The 23628-nt window shown below is 35.8% G+C and overlaps 1 protein-coding gene across 2 annotated transcripts in view; it reads left to right on the plus strand.

Moving 5' to 3' along the window:
* The window catches only part of RAB28 (RAB28, member RAS oncogene family), a 101339-nt gene that overhangs the window by 10039 nt on the left and 67672 nt on the right, over positions 1 to 23628 (plus strand). For both annotated transcript variants that reach the window (XM_059165311.1, XM_059165308.1), the window contains exons 3-4: positions 537 to 625; positions 11763 to 11892. In XM_059165311.1, coding sequence (XP_059021294.1) covers positions 537 to 625; positions 11763 to 11892 — 219 coding nt within the window. The remainder of the gene's footprint in view (positions 1 to 536; positions 626 to 11762; positions 11893 to 23628) is intronic.

Below are 23628 nucleotides of genomic sequence, written 5' to 3' on the forward strand. Positions count from 1 at the left end.
ATTTGAGATGAAACTGGGTCCATTTTTGTAGTCTGTTGTTAATCTGTGAGTATTAGAACCTGTAGAATTTAGAGTTTACAGTAAAATTCATTATGTGCTATAGGGTAGGTTAATATTATAAAGTTCTATTTTTATTTTTAAATTATATATATATTTTTTACCTCCCGTACAAGTATTCTATCATCCTATTTTCTATTTAAGAAAAATTTTTTTTAAAGTTTTGAGCAGTTTATGAATTAAAGCTTTTTTTATTTTGGTAGTAATCATAAATATGGTTCTGTAGAAATGGGGTAAAAGTATAAACCTACATTCTCCATTATAATTTCTTTTGACAATATTATTTTATAGTTCCAAATATCTGACCGTATGAACATGCAGAATAAAGGGCAGATTAGGGTCAAATAAATAAATAAAAATCTTAAAAAAAAAGGCAGATTAGGTCCACAGTTTATCATTGTGACTTAGAATTCTTTGGAACTGTATTCAGTTGTTACTTTGTTACTTACCTTTTCTGCATTCTTGTTTTTATATTCAAGGGAACTTGAATGTTACTCTCCAAGTTTGGGATATAGGAGGACAGACAATAGGAGGCAAGATGTTGGATAAATATATCTATGGAGCACAGGTATGACATAAATTCTATGATTATTCCAGTTCTAAAAATACTCTTCTCATAAGCACATAAAACTGGGTACATGCATACATAAACACACACACACACACACACACACACACTCTGTCTCTCTCTCTACCTTGATTTTTATCTGATATGTGGAGAGACTGATCTTACATTTTATGCATATTCATTTTTCTCTTAAAAGATACATCTCAGATTTTTGTGTCTGGCTTTTTTGTTTAATTTTTTCTGCTTTAAGCTAAGTACATTCAAAGTGATATTAGATAAAAAAGAATTGCTGGACAGAGATTTGTGGGAAGCCACAGTTCTTTGTTTTGTTCACCTATTTGGTAAAATGAATTTTGAAAATAATAATCTCTTTCCTCTTTGTCCTTTAAAGTCTACCTTCAGGGGTACATATTGGATTTTTTAAAAAGATAAACATTACATTAGTCAAGCTTCTCATAATATTTGACTCTGAATGTCAAATAAGGTAACTTTTTATTGTTTATAGATTTATCTAGTTAGTGGAGAGTAGGAAGATTTTGTGAATCTCAGGGCAAATAATACAAAATTAACAAATTTTTCTTCACTAAAAATTGAGGGTATGTAATTCTCTTATTTTTACCTTTCCATCATTTAAAAACTTATTATTTGATTTATGTAAATTTGTTAGAAAATTATATATAAAGTTAATGTAAAGTCAACATTAACCACTGTTAAAGTATATAATCAGTGGCATTTAGTGCATTCACAATGTTATGTGACTGTTCTTCTAAATCATTTTTTTGTAGTGTTTTATGCTATTATGTAATTGCTTAAAAATCAGACATTATTGGTCGAATTTGTAGAAATTAAAAAAAAATTTCATCTTTTTTAGGGATCCTGAGTTTAGTAAAATATCTGTATTCTCTTATGATGTCCCTCATATCTTATGAGAAAGAGCATGTTATATTCCCTCTTATAAGTTGTCAAATAAGATTTCTGTTTTAAAGGTACATATGACATTTTTTTCTTGCCTTTTATTGTTTATACTTTACAATTTGTGTGAATGTTATAAGACTGTATCTTGTTTAATTGAACAGCAATGTAAGTACAGTATTTCTGAGAAGTTCATGAACATTTTCATCAAAGTGTACCAGGAAACTATGAATTCTGAGATGATCAAAATGAATTATCGTAAATTAATGAAAATATACTTAATTTTCTCTGCTTTCCAGAGTTTCTAAATTAGCTTATGCAAACAAAATACATGAAGTACATTTTTCTAAATATATGTAAATTTTTTATCTAGGCCAGAGAAGCTCTGAGGACAATTCACTACCAAAAACTGAGGGGAGTGTTACTTTTCAGAAACATTGCTTTCAAAATGTTCCAATAGCATTTTAAGATATTTCACAACTTTATATAGTCATATAATTATTCTTCAAAGTGTATCTATACTGTTTCTAGAGTTCTATAGATGCTTATATTGCTCATCTCATGAATGAATACTTTGCATTTTGGTATAAATGTTACAGGATAGAAATTGCTCAGAAATGATGTTTTGTCAGGCTGTTTTGAGGACATCAGTTTAAATGGATTATTTAGGTTCTCTAACTTATGTATTGTATATAGAAAGAATTATCTTATATATATCTGGGCTATTAAGCTAGTGAATCTATTTTTCTTAAAGCATTTTTGAACATCAAGAAGCTTATTGGAATGAGCTTAGATTCAAGTAGAACTGTTTTACCTTGTTTACATTTTACCTCCAGTAGCATTAAACTTGAGCAATCATCTATTGAATAGTGTTAGTTGAAACAAAATAGGATTGACACCCAAGAAAGAATTAGTGAGATCTTTTGACAAGAACTAGTTCTAAGAATCGAAGCATTTCCCAGTTAAATTCCCAGATTTTAAATTAACTTAAAATTTTCTAGGAGTCTTCAGAAAGATGTCATAGGTTATTTTTCATAGTGGTTACAAGCAAACACACAGTACATAGTGTTTAGTGCCCTGTAACCTGTGGCTAACAGAGGCTAATAACAAACCTCAGAGAAGAACTGGGTGTTTCATTTTTGTAGCTCTTTCTGTCCTGGAATCTAAGTGGTTTGCAAACACTGCCTTACTGAGCATAAACTCAATGAAGTGTAGTCATTTGTGAGGCAGAACATAACTACTATTGTTGCCAGTGCCCCACACAGATGAGCCAGCCTGTTAACCGCCAACAAAAGGATTTGGTTGCCCACATGATGCCCACATGATGGGGAGAGAATGCATCGTAAAGCTGGACTCTCTGAGGCCATGTGCTGTTTTTTACTGTGCATTTCTTACTTGGATATTTGCCATCCTATAACTGATTATACAGACCTCTCTTGCATTAGTGTTTCTTCTTATAGGTTGTACTTATGGAGCAAAGCGTATGTTGTAAGTACTATGGTACAATCTATATGTTTTAACACATTTCCACATATAATTAAAAGCTAAAGTAGATTATTTGTTGTACAAATCAGGGAGAAAAAAATACCTGTATTACGGGAACTGGGAACCTTTCATTTTGTGGAAGATTAAATTGTGTCTGTATTGTGCCTGTTAAATTTCTGAACTAAATCTGTGGAATAACTTATAGTATTTAGATAAGTTATTGTCCTTTGAAACTTCAGTATTCCTTTGAAAATGCTATCTATCTGGTTAGTGGTTCATCATGTTCATTAGATAAGGTGATAAGTGAAAATAGGTGAAAACAAAATACTGTATGAAGAAACTTTATGTAATATTTACTCAAGGTCTTGTGGTCTATAAAGAGAAGGGGTGATAGTGTCTTCTAGTAATTGCAGGCAGAAAAAGTGAAGTTAAGGCATAGAAAATGCAGGGATCTTTTGTTGAAGAATTTGAAGATACAGAAGGATTTCCAAAAGTCATAACAAAAAGATTTGGGATGAAGAGGAGCAGTTTGAGGGTATATCAGGGAAAGCAAGCACAGAGCAGTGTAGGGAAGAGATATAGGAGAAAGATGAATGGAACGTAGGTAGGTGATAAAAGTGCATCAGGAGATATGGGTTTCAGTGGCCTTAGGGTTGCCAAGAAAATACTTCTAGCAGTTCCTTGTAGATTGCTTCAGTTATTGCCATGTTGTGTTGCATTTCTGAGAGATTTATACTTTCTTGTGGCTGAGAAGATTCTGATAGTTTTCTGGAAGCAGTCAGAAGAGGTCTGGATTGATGGATGTGGTGAGAGATTCAGGGCTTTGAGGGTGCTTGTGTTATAGGCTCCTGAAGAGGTGAATACTTAGACATATGACTTTGGTGTGTGCTGAAGCTGGTGGGTAGAGGCCTTGGTATTGGTCAGTGGCTACTTGTATGAGTTTTGGTCAGTTGTGTCTTTCAAAGAATTGCCTTTCATCTCTGTGATCAACCTTTTGGCCATAGAGTTGTTTATATTACTCCCTTACTATTCTTATAATGTCTGTGGGAGTAATAGTGATGTCCCCTCATTAATTTGAATTTTCTCTTCCCCTCTCTCTCTTTTTTGATTAATCTGGCTGGAGGTATACCAGCTTTTGGTTTTGTTGAATTTCTCTATTATTTTCTTCTTTTAAATTTCACTGATATCTGCTCTAGTTATTTTTTTTTTTGTTTGTTTGTTTGTTTATTTGACAGAGATCACAAGTAGGCAGAAAGGCAGACAGAGAGGGAGAGGGGGAAGCAGGCTCCTCACTGAGCTGAGAACCCGATGTGGGGCTCGATCCCAGGACCCTGAGATCATGACCATAGCCGAAGGCAGAGGCTTTAATCTACTGAGCCACCCAGGTGCCCCTCTGCTCTAGTTTTTATGATTTTTTTTTTGTTGTTCTGCTTTCATTAAGCCTAAATTGCTCTTCTTCCTCAGTTTCCTCAAGTAGAACCTTAGATCATTGATGTTTCTTCTTTTCTAATATATGGATTCAGTGCTATACATTTTCCTCTAAGCACTGTTTTTGCTATATCCCACAAGTTTTGATAGGCTGTGTTTTTATTAATTTATTTTAAAACTTCTCTTGAGACTTCTTTTTTGACCCATGTGTTATTTAAAAGCATCTTGTTTAATAACCAAATATTTTGAGTTTTTCCAGCTATCTTTCTATTGTTGATTTCTGGTTTAGTCTAAGAACACAGTTGGTATGATTTCTATTCTTATAAATTGGTTAAAGTATATTTTAAGGCCCAGAATGTAGTCTGTCTTGGTGAATGTTTCATGTAAGTTACTGATTGTCAGCTGCTTAATGTATCAGTCAGTGAAAAAGGGGGTGTTTAGGTCTCCAACAGTACTAGTGGATTTGTGGATTTACAGTTCTATCTGTTTTGGCATTACATGTTTTGATACTCTGTTGTTAGGTGTATACACATTAAGGATTGTTATGTCTTCTTTGAGAATTGATCCCTTTATCATTTTTTTTTTTTAATTTTTTATTTTTTATAAACATATATTTTTATCCCCAGGGGTACAGGTCTGTGAATCACCAGGTTTACACACTTCACAGCACTCACCAAATCACATACCCTCCCAATATCCCTTTATCATTTTATACCCAATATCTTTCCTTATTCCAAAATCTGCTTTGTCTGAAATGAATATGAATACTCCAGTTTTGTTTTCATTAGTGTTAGCATGGTATTTCTCTATCCCTTTACTTTAATTTGTGTTTTTATATTTAAAGTGAATTTTCTGTTGGCAATGTATAGTTGAATCTTGGTTTTTCCATCCCCTCTGATAATCTGTCCTTTAATTGGTATATTTAGACTATTCACATTTAAAGTGATTATTGATACAGTTTGGTTAATTTCTGTCATATTTGTTTTCTAATTCTTATGCTAGTCTTTTGTTTTCTTTTAAACCTTTCTCGCTTTTATTGTTTTATTTGAGCATTTTAACTCTTCTCTTAACCTTTCAGTTATATGTAAATACATTTTTTTAAGCAGTTGCCCTGGAGTTTTCAATATATATTTTTAACTAGTTTAAGTCCACCTTCACATAGCACTGTATTGCTTTGCATGTATAGTTCAGATAATTCATAAAAGCATTATTCTTAATCCATCCCCTCATCCCCTATGACATGACTGTCATTCATTTCACTTTACCCATATGCTATAATCACTCAATACATTGTTACTATTATTAAACATTTGCATTTTAGATCATGTAAGAATAAGAAAAATAAATGCTTTTATTTTACTTTTACTTACTCCTTTTCTAATACTCTTTCTTTCTCATATCAGAGAGATCATATGATAATTGTCTTTCTCTGATTGACTTATTTCGCTTAGTTCTTGTATGTTGTCGACCTTTTCCATTGGAACCTTTTTATATATTTATCATTATTTGTTTTAAAATCCATATCATATTTGAGTCTGGTTCTAAGGTTTACTTTTTCCTTCAAACTGCCTTCTAATTTATTTTTATTTTTTAATTTTTAAAATATTTTATTTATTTATTTGACAGAGAGAACACAAGCAGGCAGAGTGGCAGGCAGAGGTAGAGGGAGAAGTAGCCTCCCCACTGAGCAAGGAGCCTGATGTGCAGGACTCGATCCCAGGACCCTGGGATCATGACCTGAGCCGAAGGCAGACCCTTAACCGACTGAGCCACCTAGTCGTCCCATTTATTTATTTATTTTTTTTAAGGCAAGATATGATGTATAGAGTAATAAGAACTCAGGTAAATAGGGCTTTAGTGTGAGGTTTTATGTTAATTGGTTGGTCTGTGTTTAATGTTTGCTGAGGCTCTAGGTACTGGAGACATCCAATTCCTCTAGTGTTCTTGTTTTTTTCTCCCTTTTTGGGCACCTCGAAAAACTCTTCTTCAGTTGAGGTTTGTGTTTTGCAGCTCTCGAATGTAATATACTGCTATTAGGCTGGAACCCATTTGGTGGTGTGGTAAAGTATGGAGGCAGGGAAGCAATCTATATACTTTGATTAAGTCACAGTCTTATATTGGCCTTGTGTCCCGGGCTGTGACCTTCACACGAGTTTATTAGCTCTTCCCACTCAGGTGAGAGAGGATGGCTAGAGGGGGCTGGAGATGGGAACTGTCTTTCCCCTATGTGATATAAGACACTTTTTTTTGTGGATAATACTCTGGGGGTATGTTACAATGGTTAATTTGTCTCTCACTGTGTCAGAGCCATGTGGGGGATATTTCTTGTTGCTTTACCAAAAGGATCTGATAGGGTTTCTGGAGGTAAAATCTGTGAAAGTGTAAGAGTACTTCCATACTGTGTCACCTGGAGTTTTTCATTCTCAAAGTGGATCATATGCAGCCTCCAGCAATTTATCGAAATTATCATTTAAGTGTTCCCACCCTTTACTGGCTATAGTGGCTTTTGTTCAGGTAAACATGTTTTGGCTGTGACTCTTTCAATTCACCTATCTCCCAGATTTCAGGGTGGCGACTTACCCTGCAAACTCAGTTCTCTGTTTTGTCCAAGAGAAGTCATTGATTTTTAGTTTGTTTAGATTTTTTTTCTTACTATAAGGAAAGACATGATGACTTTCAGGCTTTTTTACAGGTCAGAGTTGAAACTGAAAATTCTAGAACACTTCTGTGTTTTATTGTCTTTTCTGTTTTCTCATTTTCCCTTTTCAGAATTTGACCACATTGGTGTAGGTCAGAATTGGTGAAGGATTGTCATGTTAGGAGCAAAGATGGAATCATAGTTTTTTACAGTAAGTGTTATTGAGAATGGGGTTTATGAACAGATGTTTTGGTTGATGGATAGCTAGATTAATGAAAGGCATTTAATCCTTCTGCCTTTCTTATGAGTTCTGGAAGATTCATAGGTATTGCTCTCTTAAAAATATTGGATATGCTGATCTAGATCAGGAATTGGCAAACTTTTTAGAGAACCAGATAGAAAATATTTTAGGTTTCACAGGCCATATTGTCTCTGTTGTAGCTACTCAGTTCTGCGGTTGTAGTACAAAGGCTGCCATTGATAATACTTAAATAAGTATGATTGTATTTCAGTGAAAATTTATTTACAAATATGGGCTTTGAGCTGAGTTGACCTGGGGGCCATAGTTTACCAATTCCTATAGTATCTAATTTAAATTTTTAGAAAAGACTGTATTTATTTATTAGAGAGTGCATAACCATGAGTTGGGGGGAGGGGCTGAAGGAGAGGGAGAAGGAGAAGCAGACTCTCAGGGGGCCTGATGTGGGGCTCAATCCGAGGACCCTGGGACAGTGACCTAAGCCGAAGGCCAACAGTTAACTGAGTGAGCCACCCAGGTGCCCCCATTTTTTTTTTTAAAGATTTTATTTATTCATTTGACAGATAGAGATCACAAGTAGGCAGAGAGGCAGGCAGAGAGAGAGGAAGGGAAGCAGGCTCCCTGCTGAGCAGAGAACCTGATGTGGGGCTCAATCCCTGGACCCTGGGATCATGACCTGAGCTGAAGGCAGAGGCCTTAACCCACTGAGCCACCCAGGTGTCCCTCATTTTTTTTTTTTTTATTGTGTTATGTTAGTCACCATAAAATACATTATTAGTTTTTGATGCAGTGGGCTCTATGCCGAGTGTGGAGCTCAGTGTGGGACTCAAACTCATGACCCTGATATGGAGACCTGAGCTGAAATCAAGAGTTGGAGGCTTAGGATGCCTGGGTGGCTCAGTCGGTTAAATGTTTGCCTTCAGCTCAGGTTATGATCCTGGTGTCCTGGAATGGAGTCCCACATCAGGCTTCCTGCTCAGTGGAAAGCCTGCTTCTCCCTCTGCCTGCTGCTCCCTGTGCTTGTGCACTCTCTCTCTGCCTCACTCTCGCTCTATCTCAAATACATAAATAAATAAAAGAGTTGGAGACATAATTGATTGAGCCACCCAGACACCTTAGTAGTACTTAATTTTTATTCTATAGCTCTGGTCTTTGGTATTGATCACAGAGAAGTTGGCCATGTTTTATTTGCATATTCTGTCACATTCACATATTGATCCATGTTAAGATGAAGATTTTCATATATTGATTTGAAGAGTTCCAAAAATCTAAAGGTTTAAGAGACATCACAGGTTGGTGGCTCAATCTATGAATATAAAAACTACCTCAAAGTTGCCTTGAAAATGTGATTCTTATTTGCTTAGAATAATAAAGAAAAAATTCCCAGCCATTATGTAATTTTAAAAAAAAATTTTAAGTTAGTTTTTAACTTTCTTTATCTATTTATTTATTTATTTTTATTAAAGATTCTATTTATTTATTTGACAGACAGAGATCACAAGCAGGCAGAGAGGCAGGCAGAGAAAGAAGGAGGGGAAGCAGGCCCTCTGCGAGCCTGATATGGGGCTTGATTCCAGGACCCTGGGATCATGACCTGAGCTGAAGGCAGAGGCTTTAACCCACTGAGCCACCCAGGTACCCTGTTAGTTTTTAACTTTAAAGTTAGTTTTTAAATAAGTCTATTTTTATTACTTTAAATAATCATGTAGACATATTAAGTATTTTAGAGGTGGATGACAAAATCATTGCCCAAGATCAGTAGATGGTAGGGCCAAGACTGTAGTCCAACAGCAATATGACTTTCAGGACAGAGCTCTTTTAACACAATATATTGTATCATTCAAGTCAACTGGAGGTGGAGACAGTAGATTGAAGATTAGTTTTCTTCAAAGGCCAGTTCTGGGGCATTTTTCTTTTCTTTTTTAAAGATTTTACTTATTTATTTATTTACTTATTAATTTATTTGAGAGGAGAGGCAGAGAGGGAGGGAATCCCAAGCAGATTCCACTGAACGTATAGCCCAACCCTGGGGCTTGATCTCATGATCTGGAGAGTATGACCTGAACCAAAACCAAAAGCCAGATGCCCAATTGATGGAGCTACCCAGGAGCCCCTGGGATGTTATTAATAAGAAAATTGCAGGGCAGTGGGTCCTGGGTGAAGGGAGGGAAAAAAATGAAACAAGATGGGCCTGGAGAGGGAGACAAACCATAAGAGACTCTGAATCTTAGGAAACAAACAGGGTTTGTGGGGGAAGGGAGAGGGTGGCTGGTTATAGACATTGGGGAGGTTATGTGCTATGGTGAGTGCTGTGAAATGTGAAAGCCTGATGATTCACAGACCTGTAACCCTGGGGCAAATATTATATTATATGTTAAAAAAAAAGAAAAGAAAAGAAAAGTGGACTTATGCTGATTATTTCAAATAATTCTGTGTTGGACGTTATTTGAAAGCATTGAGAAGACAGAAATAGGTGTCTAAGTTATCAAAATGAATCAGACAAATGATTTTGCATAAAAATTATAGAATATTTACACTGGAAGGGATCTTAGAGACCATTTAGCTTTCAATGATCTAATTTTATTTATTTATTTATAGAAGATTTTATTTATTTACTTGACAAAGATCACAAGTAGGCAGAGAGGCAGGCAGAGAGAGAGGAAGGGAAGCAGGCTCCCTGCTGAGCAGAGAGCCAGCCCTGGGGCTCGATCCTAGGACTCTGGGATCATGACCTGCGCCAAAGGCAGAGGCTTTAACCCACTGAGCCACCCCAGCGCCCCTCAGTGATCTAATTTTAGAGGCAAACAAAGCCGAGACCCAGAGAAGCTAAGTGACTTTGGAGCCAGTGTAATTTAATAAAAGAACATGGTGCTAGAAAGTTATGAGATAGTGTGCTGAAACTGGCTTGGGAAAGTCAGTTGTTAAATTTTTGGGAATTTTTGTGAGCCAGTTGTTGAGTACATTCATGATTAAAAATTATACAGAAAGATATGAATTATACTGAGAATAAAGATATATGCTCAGATGCATGTTATCTTAACATATATTTTTGTTATTATCTTTGTTCTTGAAATTATTTATGTCTAGTGTAACTATGGTGCAGATGCAGTAGGGTAGTGTCCTACCTAGCTCTGTTCAGTGAAGTGACATCAGTAGCTTGAAAATGGCCCTAGGGGAGTATTTACACCACAGAAATAGGCAAATGCTACAAATCACACTCTATAGCTCCCTACCCTCTTCCATGACCATAGCCAGTTGATTAACCTTTACCAGCATATCACTGGCCATCACTTTCGTGTTCTGTACTTGTCCGTTTATGTGCCTGCCTTGCTGCAAGACTGAGTCTTTTGAGGTTTGGAATTTACACTCCTAGGGCCCAGCACAATGCTTGGCATATAGTTGGTAGACAAGTGCTTATAGAATGAATGAGTGAACTTTATATTCTTTCAGCTCTTGATTCATATCTGGCTTCATTACTTACCTAGCTGTATGACCTTGGTTATTGTAACCTCTGTTTATTAGTAAAATGAGAATAAGAATACCAGCATTGCATGATTGTTGAAAGGACTAATGAAAAAATCTAAATATAAGTCTAGATACATAGTAGGTACAAAAATGTAGTTAAAATTTATGATTACAACCTAAGAAGAAGGAGACATAAATGCTGTTAGGGTCCAGACTTACACTGTATGCAGAGCTTTGTATTAAGTGTTTGACCACAAACTGGATGAGAATCAAGAATGTGGCACTGTTATTTTTGTGTGTGTACATATTTCTTCTCCTTCCCACACAAAATAATGGGATATATTAAAAGGAATATGATATATAAGAGGCAGGAAGCAATCCCTCTGTTATATTTGGCTTTGTTCAGGCTCTTATTACAGTATCATGTCTAGTTTTACATTGCTCATTTTAAAGAGGATGTCAAAAAACTGTATGTAGTGTGTCCTGGGAAGAACCCAACAACTATGATTAAAGGGATAGAAAATAAGTCCTTTGAGGCAAGTTTAAGGAATTGAATTTGTTTATTCTGGAAAGGAGATGGTAAAGGAGTTACTTAACTATCTTCAAGTACATGAAGGGTTATTATGAGGAGGATACTCTCATGTTGTTCTCCAAATGCACAGAGGACCAAAAGAGGAAATCGACTTATTTCATTTAAAGAAAATTGTGTTAAACACTAAAATTGACTATCAAGGGATGTCATGGAATCTCCATTTTTGAAAATATTTAAAAAGAGCAGCAGCAGATGGCTGTTATTGAAAGGCTTACATGTTCGACCTCATGAAAGTTACAGGCAGGATTATGGACCTTGCAGCTTTTTCACACCTATGATATGGTTTTCTTATATTCATTGTAACTTGCCATGCATGTACCAGGTATCTTACAAAGATTCTGTAACTCTTTTGTGACAGGGAATCCTCTTGGTATATGATATTACAAATTATCAAAGCTTTGAGAATTTAGAAGACTGGTATTCTGTGGTGAAGAAAGTGAGCGAGGAGTCAGAAACTCAGCCACTGGTTGCCTTGGTGGGCAATAAAAGTAAGTTATTAATGCTTATTTATGTATAGTAGTTTATTTGCCTATCCCATAGTCTTTTTTCCTACCAAAATGTTAATGTTTAGAAACATCAAAGATGTAGCTTTCCTGGAGTAAGCACATTAGTTGGGAATATTTTTAAAGATGTATACAATCTTTTCAGTAAGAGTTTTAATGCTTGCTTGATTTGTCATAACTGCTCTGCTGCTTTGGCCAGTGCCTGTTCAGGTAAGTTCTGTTCTGACCATGTGTGTTTTGGCTTCCTGTGGACTGAGGAAGCAGCATGGACTATTAAGAACAGCAACACAGCTGCAGATTTTATGATACTGCACTGCAGCTTCAGCTCTGCCCCAGAGATTTTGAGAGATAGATTTCATTAAATGGTCCCCTTTTCTAGGAAAGAAAGCAGCGTTTGGGTAGAATTTTGTATGCATTGTTTCTTGCTCCCATCTCTCATAAACTTCCCTTTTTAAATTTTTGGGGTTTGTTCTAAAATACAGTTTTTTTTTTTTTGTTGTTTGTTTGTTTGTTTTTAAGGAAAGACTGTATTGAGAGATGAGTAGTGCTTGTTAAAAATGGTGGATAAGTAATTTTTGAGATCTGTCTCTTGGGCTATGATATATAGCATATAAAATTATAAGACTGAATTTAGTACAGGACTGTTAGTTGGTTCATAGTCCTACAGTGTAGTTACCTGAAGAAATAGACATTAATAAGGGTTTTTAAATATAAAATATTATGATACAACCTAATCTTCTATAACTATTTGAGGTCAGAAAAAGAGAAATGAATTTAAATTATACCATGGAGGATTTAGGTCAGGAATAGTTTCCTGACTACAAGCATTGTTAAACCAATACCCAAGTATACTACCAGGAGAATTGTCTTCTCCAAAGGTCTTTAAAAGTGTAGTGCATTTTTGTGTGTGTAATTATTTAGGAAATAGTACTTCCTGAAGGACTAAACCAAGATTTCTTCATTATGTGCTTTTGCACACTTAGATGAACATTTAATAAATCCAGGCCTTACTTTAAAATCATTATAGAACAGGTGTGGATACCATTTCTCTGAAGAGTTAAAAATACAAATTTTATAATACTTTTTTAGAAAATAGTATTATATATCATGAAATGGGTGTCTTGAGTGAAAGATACAGTTTTTTAAAGCTTTAGTTCAATTTTGCTCTTCTGTTCCGTAAATAGTTCTAATTGAATGAATCAGATGCTTTTAAAGTCATTGAAATTCTTCCTTAGAAAGTTTTGATGACCTTAGATTCTATTTCTGAGTGCAGCTATTCGTTTTAGGAGACCATTTCTTTGTTGTTATGTTACTGAAGCACTAGCATGTATTATGGTTAAATTTGTGCTTTAGTAGCAGTTTCTCATCACCTTTTAGGAAATTATAGAGTAGAAAAGGGTTGGGGGTTGAGGCTTGTTTTTATTTCTTTCAAGATAAAATGGTGTAGTGGTGCATAATTTTATATGTTATGTGTTTATGCTGTCCTGTGAGGCATCTGCCATTAGTCACTGTCAAAGAGAGGCTATCAGACTAGGTTGACTGTGGGACTGTTCTAGTGAGACCATTCCTAAGTTTTAAAAACAAACATTTATATAAGTTAGATGAATTTATGAAAAAAATATTAGTGTTATGTTTGAGATTTAATAGCATAAAAAGTTGAGTTTTTTTAGCTTTTGGCTTAGCTTTAACCCCTTCCTTGTATTTATAATACTCTTTTTCAGAATGAGATCATAGAATAAAGTATGTAGTCACACAGAATGTTACATTTGTAAAATGAAGAGATTATAAGATGAACATTTTCCTGGATATTATTTACTGCATACTGTCACTGGGCTGATTTCATATGGTCATGTAATAAAAGATCTTGAAATCCGTGTTTCCAAGTTGATGTTACAGTAGTATAGTAGTATGTTCTCTCCTGTTTGGGGGGGGGCAAAATTATATTAAAAAGCAAAGATTACAGTTTTTTAAAGCTTTAGTTCAATTGAAACAAAAGGGATTAAAGGGAAAACAAAAGAAACATGATGGGAAGATATCTGAAACTGGATTATTATGTTCCTTATCTATAAAGAGTCATCTTCTACCTAAACGTGCTTTTTAAAACTCATCATTGTGTCCTTTTCTTTGCAACTTAGAAAGTTGCAAAATAGAAAGCATATGCTGAAAAGAAGTATGTATGAAAATATTGGCAGCAGTAGCCAACTTTTATTTCATTTGTAAAAAGATTTTATTTATTTATTTATTTTAGAGAGAGAGCATGTGTGCATGTGAGCGAGTGAGTGAGCTGGGGGGCGGTGTGGGGTAGGGGTAGAGGGAGAGGGAGAGAGAGAGAATCCCAAGCAGACTCCATGCTGAGTAAGAAGCCTCATGTGGGGCTTGATGCCACAATCCATGAGATCATGACTTGAGCTGAAATGAGTCCAGTGCTTAACCGACTGAGCCACCTGGGTGTAGCCAGCTTTTAGCCAGAGTTTGGCAGAAAGATAGGATAGACAGAAAATTTCTATACAGGGAGAGAGAGAAGGAAGGAGGGAGGGAGAGGAGAGGGAGTGTGTACATATGTGTTTGTATGTGTGAATTTGTATTATAGGAAGAGTTTATAATGTTATAAAATCATTTGTCTTTTATTAAAATATAGTAAACTCACAGAAATTTGGGCTAAGGATTGAGGATAGTATTAGGTAGGAATGAGTTATGGGTTTATTTTTATTAAAAGTTGTGTTTTTTCCATAGTTTGGCTATTGTGGACATTGCTGCTATAAACATTCGGGTGCATGTGCTCCTTTGGATCACTACATTTGTATCTTTAGGGTAAATACCCAATAGTGCAATTGCTGGGTCATAGGGCAGTTCTATTTTCAACATTTTGAGGAACCTCCATGCTGTTTTCCAGAGTGGCTGCACCAGCTTGCATTCCCACCAACAGTGTAGGAGGGTTCCCCTTTCTCCGCATCCTCGCCAGCATCTGTCATTTCCTGACTTGTTGATTTTAGCCATTCTGACTGGTGTGAGGTGATATCGCATTGTGGTTTTGATTTGTATTTCCCTGATGCCGAATGGATCAAGAAGATGTGGTATATATACACAATGGAATACTATGCAGCCATCAAAAGAAATGAAATCTTGCCATTTGCAACAACATGGATGGAACTAGAGCGTATCATGCTTAGCGAAATAAGTCAAGCAGAGAAAGACAACTATCATATGATCTCCCTGATATGAGGAAGTGGTGATGCAACATGGGGGCTTAAGTGGGTATGAGAAGAATCAATGAAACAAGATGGGATTGGGAGGGAGACAAACCATAAGTGACTCTTAATCTCACAAAACAAACTGAGGGTTGCCGGGGGGAGGGGGTTGGGGAGAAGGGGGTGGGATTATGGACATTGGGGAGGGTATGTGATTTGGTGAGTGCTGTGAAGTGTGTAAACCTGGTGATTCACAGACCTGTACCCCTGGGGATAAAAATATATGTTTATAAAAAATAAAAAAATTATAAAAAAAAAAAAAAAAAAAAAAAAAAGTTGTGTTTTATTATGTTTAAATATAAAAAGCAGCCAGTATAGGAATAATTAAGTAGCCAGTATAGGAAGGGATTTGCTTTTATGAAATACAATTGGTAACAACTAAATTATTTCAGTGTATAATGCTTAAAACAAATTTATTTTATTTTATATTCTATTCTTTTTTTTTTTTTTTAAGATTTTTATTTATTTATTTGACAGAGAGAAATCACAAGTAGATGGAGAGGCAGGCAGAGAGAGAGAGGGGGAGGGAAGCAGGCTCCCTGCCGAGCAGAGAGCCCGATGCGGGACTCGATCCCAGGACCCTGAGATCATGACCTGAGCCGAAGGCAGAGGCCTTAACCCACTGAGCCAACCAGGCGCCCCTATTTTATATTCTATTCTTAAAGGCTGTAGGACATTAGTGTTTTTTCTTTGTACTATTTAAGATTTTATTTTTTATTTTTTTAAGATTTTATTTAGTTATCAGAGAAAGAGAGAGAGAGCGCGCACAAGCACACAAAGGGAGAGGAAGAAGGAGAACCCCCCAAGAGTGGGGAGCCTGTTGTGGGGCTCGATCCCAGCGCAATGGGATCATGACCTGAGTTGAAGACAGACGCTTAACTGACTGGACCCCTGTACTATTTAAATTTGTGTTGAGTTATGGTTAAGATCATAGGGCTTTAAATTTTGGGGTGCTTTGCTTTTACAAGCCCAGTTTCTTCATTTAATAGCAGTGTGACAACAGAGTTTACTTTGTATCTGCATACCTCAACTTCTTCATCTGCAGGTAAGGATAATAGCTTTTTTCTGATAAAGTTGGTTTAAACGTTAAATGAGATATTACATGGAAAGCACTTAGTCTGTAATCTGTATACTGTAAATCCTCAATAACTGTTATCATCACCATTATCATTCATAATAGCCTTTAAAAAAACTGATTATAGCTTCAATTTAAATGATCACAATTACAAATTAGTAGAGCTGAAACAGATATCTTACAAAAGTGGCTTGTAGGTGATTTTCCTAGAGAATCCGCTTGTCATCATCTTATGCCTTGGGTTTTTATTTTGTTTTGTTTTGTGTTTTAGATCAGTACTTCTCTGTACCATGTGATGGGTGGAGCAGTTTAATTAAGCAAACATTCTGGAGTGCCAGCTATGTATATTCAGTTAAACATTCATTTGCACAAAGGTTGAGACAAAGAGAGTGCTTAAGGGGTGATAGGGACCTGTTAACCTTAATTTTAACCAAATTAATTAAGTCTTAGTTTTATTCTTTTGCTTAGCTGCCTTTTTAGTTTTCTAAAAAATTGACTGCCTTTCTTTTGCTCTGTTTGGTTGTTGGGATTAATAAATATAATTATGTCTAAATCTTCATGGAAGGCCCTGCTTTTTTTTAGCGAGGTAAGCATAAGTTCTTGATAGGTAACTTCCAAAATAGGAAAGAGGATAAGTCACCTACTTACTCTGTGTACTTTACTGAAGAGCTGTTGAAGTTTGATGGTGTCTGCAGCCCAGTATGGAATGAAACAATAGATAGATAGAAACCATTCTGTTGCTATTTAAGAGGATTTCTGCAATTCAGGGAGTCAGATTTACCAGGTCTGGTACCTGGTTTCCTGGCCTTGAGTGCGTTGCTCTCTCAGTTGATCAGAGCCTGCACCTCGGAGCCTCAAGGTTTTCTATTTATGTCTGCTTCCAGGTTTCTTACAGGTGGACTTGGCAATAGCTTAACACACCATCATCACCTCATGTGAACTACTGCAGTAGCTTCCTAACTGTCCCTCCTGCTTCTGGCTTTGCCTTCCTGTAGTCCACTTCCCAAATGGCAAATCATGTTATTCGACTCTTCTAATGCTTTCTCATCACACTTAGAAAACATATTCCAAACTCCTCATCCAGATTTACCAAGCACTAGGTGATCTGGCTCCTTCCTGCCTCTTTCCACTATATGCTAAGGCACATGTCTTTTTTTCCTGTACTTAAAACATTCTAAGTTAATTTGTACTATAGGATTTCTTCTGCTTGAAATACTTCTGGTCTTTGCTTGACTGGCTCCATTTTATCATTTGGATCTCATCTTAAATGTGATCTCAGAGTTGCCTTTCTTGGCCACTCAGTGTAAACAGGCCTTGCAGTTCCTTTCTCAAGACAATTCGGTTTCAATTATCTGTGGAGCATCAGTGCCATCTGATGTTCTTGTTTGTTCCTTATCTTCTTTCCCCACTAAAATGTAAGCTCAACGAAACCTAGGGACCTCATCACTGACAACAGTGCCTGAATGAATGAATATTCAATGAATGAATAAAAGCCTTTTCATGAAGCCTTCATTGAAGTGTTAATGGCCTGGGATGTGTTATTAAGGGAAAATGATTTTCTTAATGAGGAAAATACATGTATAGATACAGGGAATCTGTTAGATGACCTTCAGCCCAACTGGCCTACTGAATTCCACCTTGGTGAACAACTTCAGAGTTTCTTAGGAAATATATTGAAGTTATATTATGCTGGATCATGTTTGAGATAAAGTGTCATAGGTTTTATATTATGATTTTAGGTTAAATAAATATAAAAGAATAAGAATTTTGCTTTTTGCTGATGTAACTTTTATGTAGTGGTAGAAACCTACACTTTTGACTTTTAATTTTTTTCTTAGTTTTGGTGTTTAATTCCAAAAACCATATGCATTGAAGTTGCACCTTTAATTTTTCTTTCAGTCCCATTGAAATGAAATGAACATTCAGGAATATTAATTTTTTAAAGATTAATTTTAAATTCAATCCGTGTTTTATAAGCACACGGCATTTTAATTTGTCATTTTGTTACTTTCTGTGTTTAAGCTGTTATGTTTTCCTACTATCTGATCCATCAACTAGTTTCTCCCCTGACTAGCTAACATTCTCAGTTGGATAGATTGTAAACAGAAATTAACAGGGGTTGCATAGAAGCTGCCCTCTCCCTGATTAATAGCTTCTTAGTTAGTGGAGGGGTTGTGGTTATCAGTAACTTGTATTGGGGATAGGAATTATCACGCTCTGGGATAGAGTGGGTGGATGACTGATTTCTGCTCTTAAAGATATTAACCAGATCCTTTCCCAAATAAAGACTAATAACTCAGATTTTTAAACAATCTTCATGACAGATGAGGGCATAGAGGAGAGTGCATCAACACTAATTAACAATGTTGAGTGTATATTCTTCTTAACAGTGATTGATTGTTCTTGGAGTGCTATCTCTGCCCAGGAAGTGATGTTTTACACTGCCAGGTTCAAAGGTTATATTTTAATGTACGCTATAGTTGTGTTCCCTGAACTCAATGGAAATGTATTAGAAAAACAAGTAAATTTCAGGTTGGAAAATTTAACTGATGCCCTCAATAAAATTATCATAAAGTTTTTAAAAGATTGTTCTTTATTCTTAGTGACAGAGAGGAGTGTAAGAAATGGTTATACATTCAGCTTGAAAAGCTAAAGTGGAATTTACAGAAATATGCTTGCTTATCCTGTGACTCTCTTGAGTGTTCAAAAATTCTTACTTTATCTGCAGAGTAGAAAATGTGAAGTAGGTAACATTTACTTTGATTCCTATTTTGAAGGACTCACATTAACTTCTATAAAAGTTATTATCTACAATATTATAGCAAAGTGAATGAGTGAGTCATTATTATCAGTTTGCTTAAGAGAGTTTATAATTTATATAAAGCATGAACAGAAACTCTTTTGAGAATTTGAAAAGTTCATTCTGTTCATACATTGTGAATTAAAACATTCTGCCTCCTTGCCCATTTATTTTAATACTTTGGTTCTATTTTGTTCTGGGAATAGTAATCCTAAAGTATCAGATACAAGTGTCTTTTTCAGATGGACTTTATATTTTTGCTTCTGTTGCTTCATTTTTTTTTTTTTCTTTTTCCTCTCTTTGCATGTAAATTTGTTAACTAAAGCTATGATTATTTATGTCCTGGAAAATGCTGAGAGCATCTGATTCTGATACTGACAGCATCAGTAGTCTGTGTACTGAGAGAGTATTTTAACACACACTCTTAAAGCTGTTCCTTTACATGATACTTCACAGTCCTGCTATACTTTCAGAACATTTTGATAGTATTTTCAGTTCAGTTGGTTGAGTAATTTCCTCAAATTAAATGCATAAGATTGCATTCAGACTGGTGTTAGGACTGATACTAACTGGGGAAGAAAATGTCAAATGAGTGTTTTTTCATAATACTCATCAAAATCAGTTGTTGCAGTGATGTTTTGTCATTTCATACTTAATTTTCTTTTTTTAGATAGCCTACTTCAAACCATTTGACAGTATTATAATGTCCTTAGCCTGGTGCACCTGGATGGCTCAGTAGGTTAAAGCCTCTGCCTTTGGCTCAGGTCATGATCTCAGGGTTCTGGGATTGAGCCCTGCATCGGGCTCTCTGCTCAGCAGGGATCCTGCTTCCCTCTCTCTCTGCCTGCCTCTCTGCCTACTTGTGATATCTCTCTGTCAAATAAATAAATAAAATTAAAAAAAAAATGTTCTTAGCCTGAGAAGCATTAAGGTTTCTGTGATTTTGTTTTGTTTGCTTGGGGGAATTGTGTAAGCATTTCTGTCATAACAATCTGTTTATGAAATTTTTTAATAGAATTTTTTTTTAAGATTATATTTATTTATTTGACAGAGGGAGACAGTGAGAGAGGGAATCCAAAGTGGGTAGTGGGAGAGAGAGACGCAGGCTTCCTTCCGAGCAGGGAGCCCAGTGTGGGGTTTGATCCCAGGACCCTGAAATCATGACCTCAGCCGAAGGCAGTCATTTAACCAACTGAGCCACCCTACCCCTGTTTATGAAATTTATGTTTGTCTCCTTCTCATGATAGAGAAACTTTATTAAATGCTAAAGAAATGTCATCCACTTTACTTTTTTTTTCTTTTATGGGAAATCTCTGATTTTAAAAATGAGAAGAAATTATTAAATATTTTAATTTATTAAATTACAATTACAAAAATATATAGTTTTATAAAATTTATAAATTAATCTATAGCTATAAAACATTTCTTTGTAGAAAGGAGATTAAAATTTTTCATAAATGTAATTTAAACCTCTTTATTAATTAATTTATTTTAATTTTATCTGCAGTAATTGTGGATTTGCTCCATAATTTAAAGGAAGAGTTAGAGTGGGGATCAGAAAACTTTAGCTTTTGTCCTGGTGCTGTCATTTTATCTGATTACATCACCTTGGCCAATTTACTTAATTACTTAGGATCATCCTCCTGCATAAAATGAGGGATTATATTTGGTAATCATAAGCACCTTCTATTCCTAAAATATGATGACCCAAACATGTTTAGTAATATGTCTGCTTACTCGAACATAGTTATTGCCATATAATTTTAATAGAGTTTATTTTTATTTATTTATTTTTTAAAAGGTTTTATTTATTTATTTGTCAGAGAGAGAGCACAAGCAGGCAGAGTGGCAGGCAGAGGCAGAGCGAGAAGCAAGCTCCCCACTGAGCAAGGAGCCCAATGTGGGACTTGATCCCAGGACCCTTGGATTCTGACCCAAGTGGAAGGCAGTTGCTTAACCGACTGAGCTGCCCAGGCATCCCATAATTTTAAGAGAGTTTAATTTTAACTTTACATGTCCTGTAAACCCTATCTTCTTATCTTTGCAGATGGTTTCTTTGGCTCATTTTATTCAGTTGTTAGATTAAGAATTTTCTTTATACATGGATAGGTCCATATTCCTAATAACAGTAATAATAACTAGCTAAGATTTATTAATTTTTTATTACTTGCTAGGCACACCTTGGAAATACTGTTAACTTTGGAGTATTTGCGGGGCTCTAAAAATAGCATTTCCTTTTAATTTAAAAATTTTCTTAAGCTGAGAATTTACTTTTTATTTTCTGTGATATTATTCCCTAAAATTTTATATAAATGTCTAGTTTTTATATAAAGAAAGCAGTTCAGCAGCTATTTCATTTTGTTTTGTTTTCTGTGTCTTCTTTCATTCATTCATTTCATTTAACAAATAGTTACTTTGCACATACATGTCTAGGTGTTGGGATACAGCAATGAACAGGCAAAAATTCTTGCCCTCATCTATCCTGGTTTTAATAGAGTAAGACAGTAAATAAATGAATAATAAAATATATAATATGTTAAATGATATTTTGTGTAGGGAAAGCAGGGAGGGGAGAAAAAAGACTTGGAAGAAGGTATTAATATTTTAAAGATGGTAGCAGGGAAAGTTTGAGAAGATGACATCTGAGCAAAGAGATAAAAGAAGAAGGAGTGCCTCAGAGATAATATGGATGGAGAGTTACCCAAGTAGAAGGGAAGAGTAGTAGTAAGCCTTTGAGATAGTATTTTGTTCCCCCGTACCCCCGGAACTCCAAGAAGGCATGTGAGTGTGTGTGTGTGTGTGTGTGTGTGTGTGTGTGTGTATAGCTGTGTGCGTAGCTATATATAGGGAATAGTCAGTGCAAGAATAGTGTAGGATGTGAAGTTAGATACAAAGGGGAAAGGATCTAGGAAGAGAACAGATCAGGAAAACCTTTGTAAGGGCTTCAACTTTTACTTTGGGTGAGAAGGAAGGCCACTGAGGGTTTTTAGCAGACAGCAACTTCTTTCAAGATATGTCTCTAAAGGCAAGGGAAACAAAAGCGAAAATGAACTTTTGGGACTTCATCAATATCAAAAGCTTCTGCTCAGCAAAGGAAAACAGTCAACAAAACAAAGAGGCAACCCACGGAATGGGAAAAGATATTTGCAAATGACACTACAGACAAAAGGTTGATATTCAGGATCTATAAAGAACTCCTCAAACTCAACACACACAAAACAGATAATCATATCAAAAAATGGGCAGAAGATATGAACAGACACTTCTCCAATGAAGACATACAAATGGCTATCAGACACATGAAAAAATGTTCATCATCACTAGCCATCAAGGAGATTCAAATTAAAACCACATTGAGATACCACCTTACACCAGTTAGAATGACCAAAATTAGCAAGACAGGAAACAATATGTGTTGGAGAGGATGTGGAGAAAGGGCAACCCTCTTACACTGTTGGTGGGAATGCAAGTTGGTGCAGCCACTTTGGAGAACCGTGTAGAGATTCCTCAAGAAATTAAAAATAGAACTTCCCTATGACCCTGCAATTCACTACTGGGTATTTACCCCAAAGATACACATGTAGTGAAAAGAAGGGCCATCTGTACTCCAATGTTTATAGCAGCAATGGCCATGGTCACCGAACTGTGGAAAGAACCAAGATGCCCTTCAGCGGACAAATGGATAAGGAAGATATGGTCCATATACACTATGGAGTATTATGCCTCTATGAGAAAGGATGAATATCCAACTTTTGTAGCAACATGGATGGGACTGGAAGAGATTAGGCTGAGTGAAATAAGTCAAGCAGAGAGAGTCAATTATCATATGGTTTCATTTATTTGTAGAGCATAACAAATAACCTGGAGGACATGGAGAGATGGAGAGGAGAAGGGAGTTGAGGGAAATTGGAAGGGGAGGTGAACCACTATAGACTATGGACTCTGAAAAACAACCTGAGGGTCTTGAAGGGATGGGGGGGGTGGGAGGTTGGTGGAACCAGGTGGTGGGTTTTAGGGAGGGCATGTATTGCATGGAGCACTGGGTGTGGTACAAAAACAAGGAATACTGTTATGCTGAAAAGAAATTTAAAAAAAAAAAGATTAAAAAAAAGAATGAAGTGATTTAACTTGAAAGAATCACTACAGTTCTTGTTGAGAGAATTTACTCTAGTGGGTATGTATGGAAGCAAAGTAAAAAAAATGAGAGGTTTTTGACATAATCCAGGTGAGAAATAATGGTGGTACAAGTAGTGAGAAGGAGTTGCCCCTGGATACATTTCGAAGGGGGTGTTGGATTTTCTCATAGATTGGTTGTGGAGTTAGAGGAGAGAAGAGGCAAGATAATGCCAAGATTTTTGGCCTCGGCATCGGGAAGGCTAAAGTTCGATCTACTGACTTGAGAAAGAGTGCAGGAAGAAAAGTTTTGGGTGAGAATCACAAGTTTGCTTTTGGACATGTTAAATTTGAGATGCTTAAATTAATCGTCTTTGTGGAGATATTTAATAGGTAGTTGGAAATGAGTCTGGAGTTCAGGGGCAAGAGGAGGTCTAGAGATAAAAGTCGGGGAGTCAACAACATATTGATTGTATTTAAATCCT

The sequence above is a fragment of the Mustela lutreola genome, chromosome 1, assembly GCF_030435805.1.
Source record: "Mustela lutreola isolate mMusLut2 chromosome 1, mMusLut2.pri, whole genome shotgun sequence".
Classification (NCBI taxonomy): domain Eukaryota; kingdom Metazoa; phylum Chordata; class Mammalia; order Carnivora; family Mustelidae; genus Mustela; species Mustela lutreola.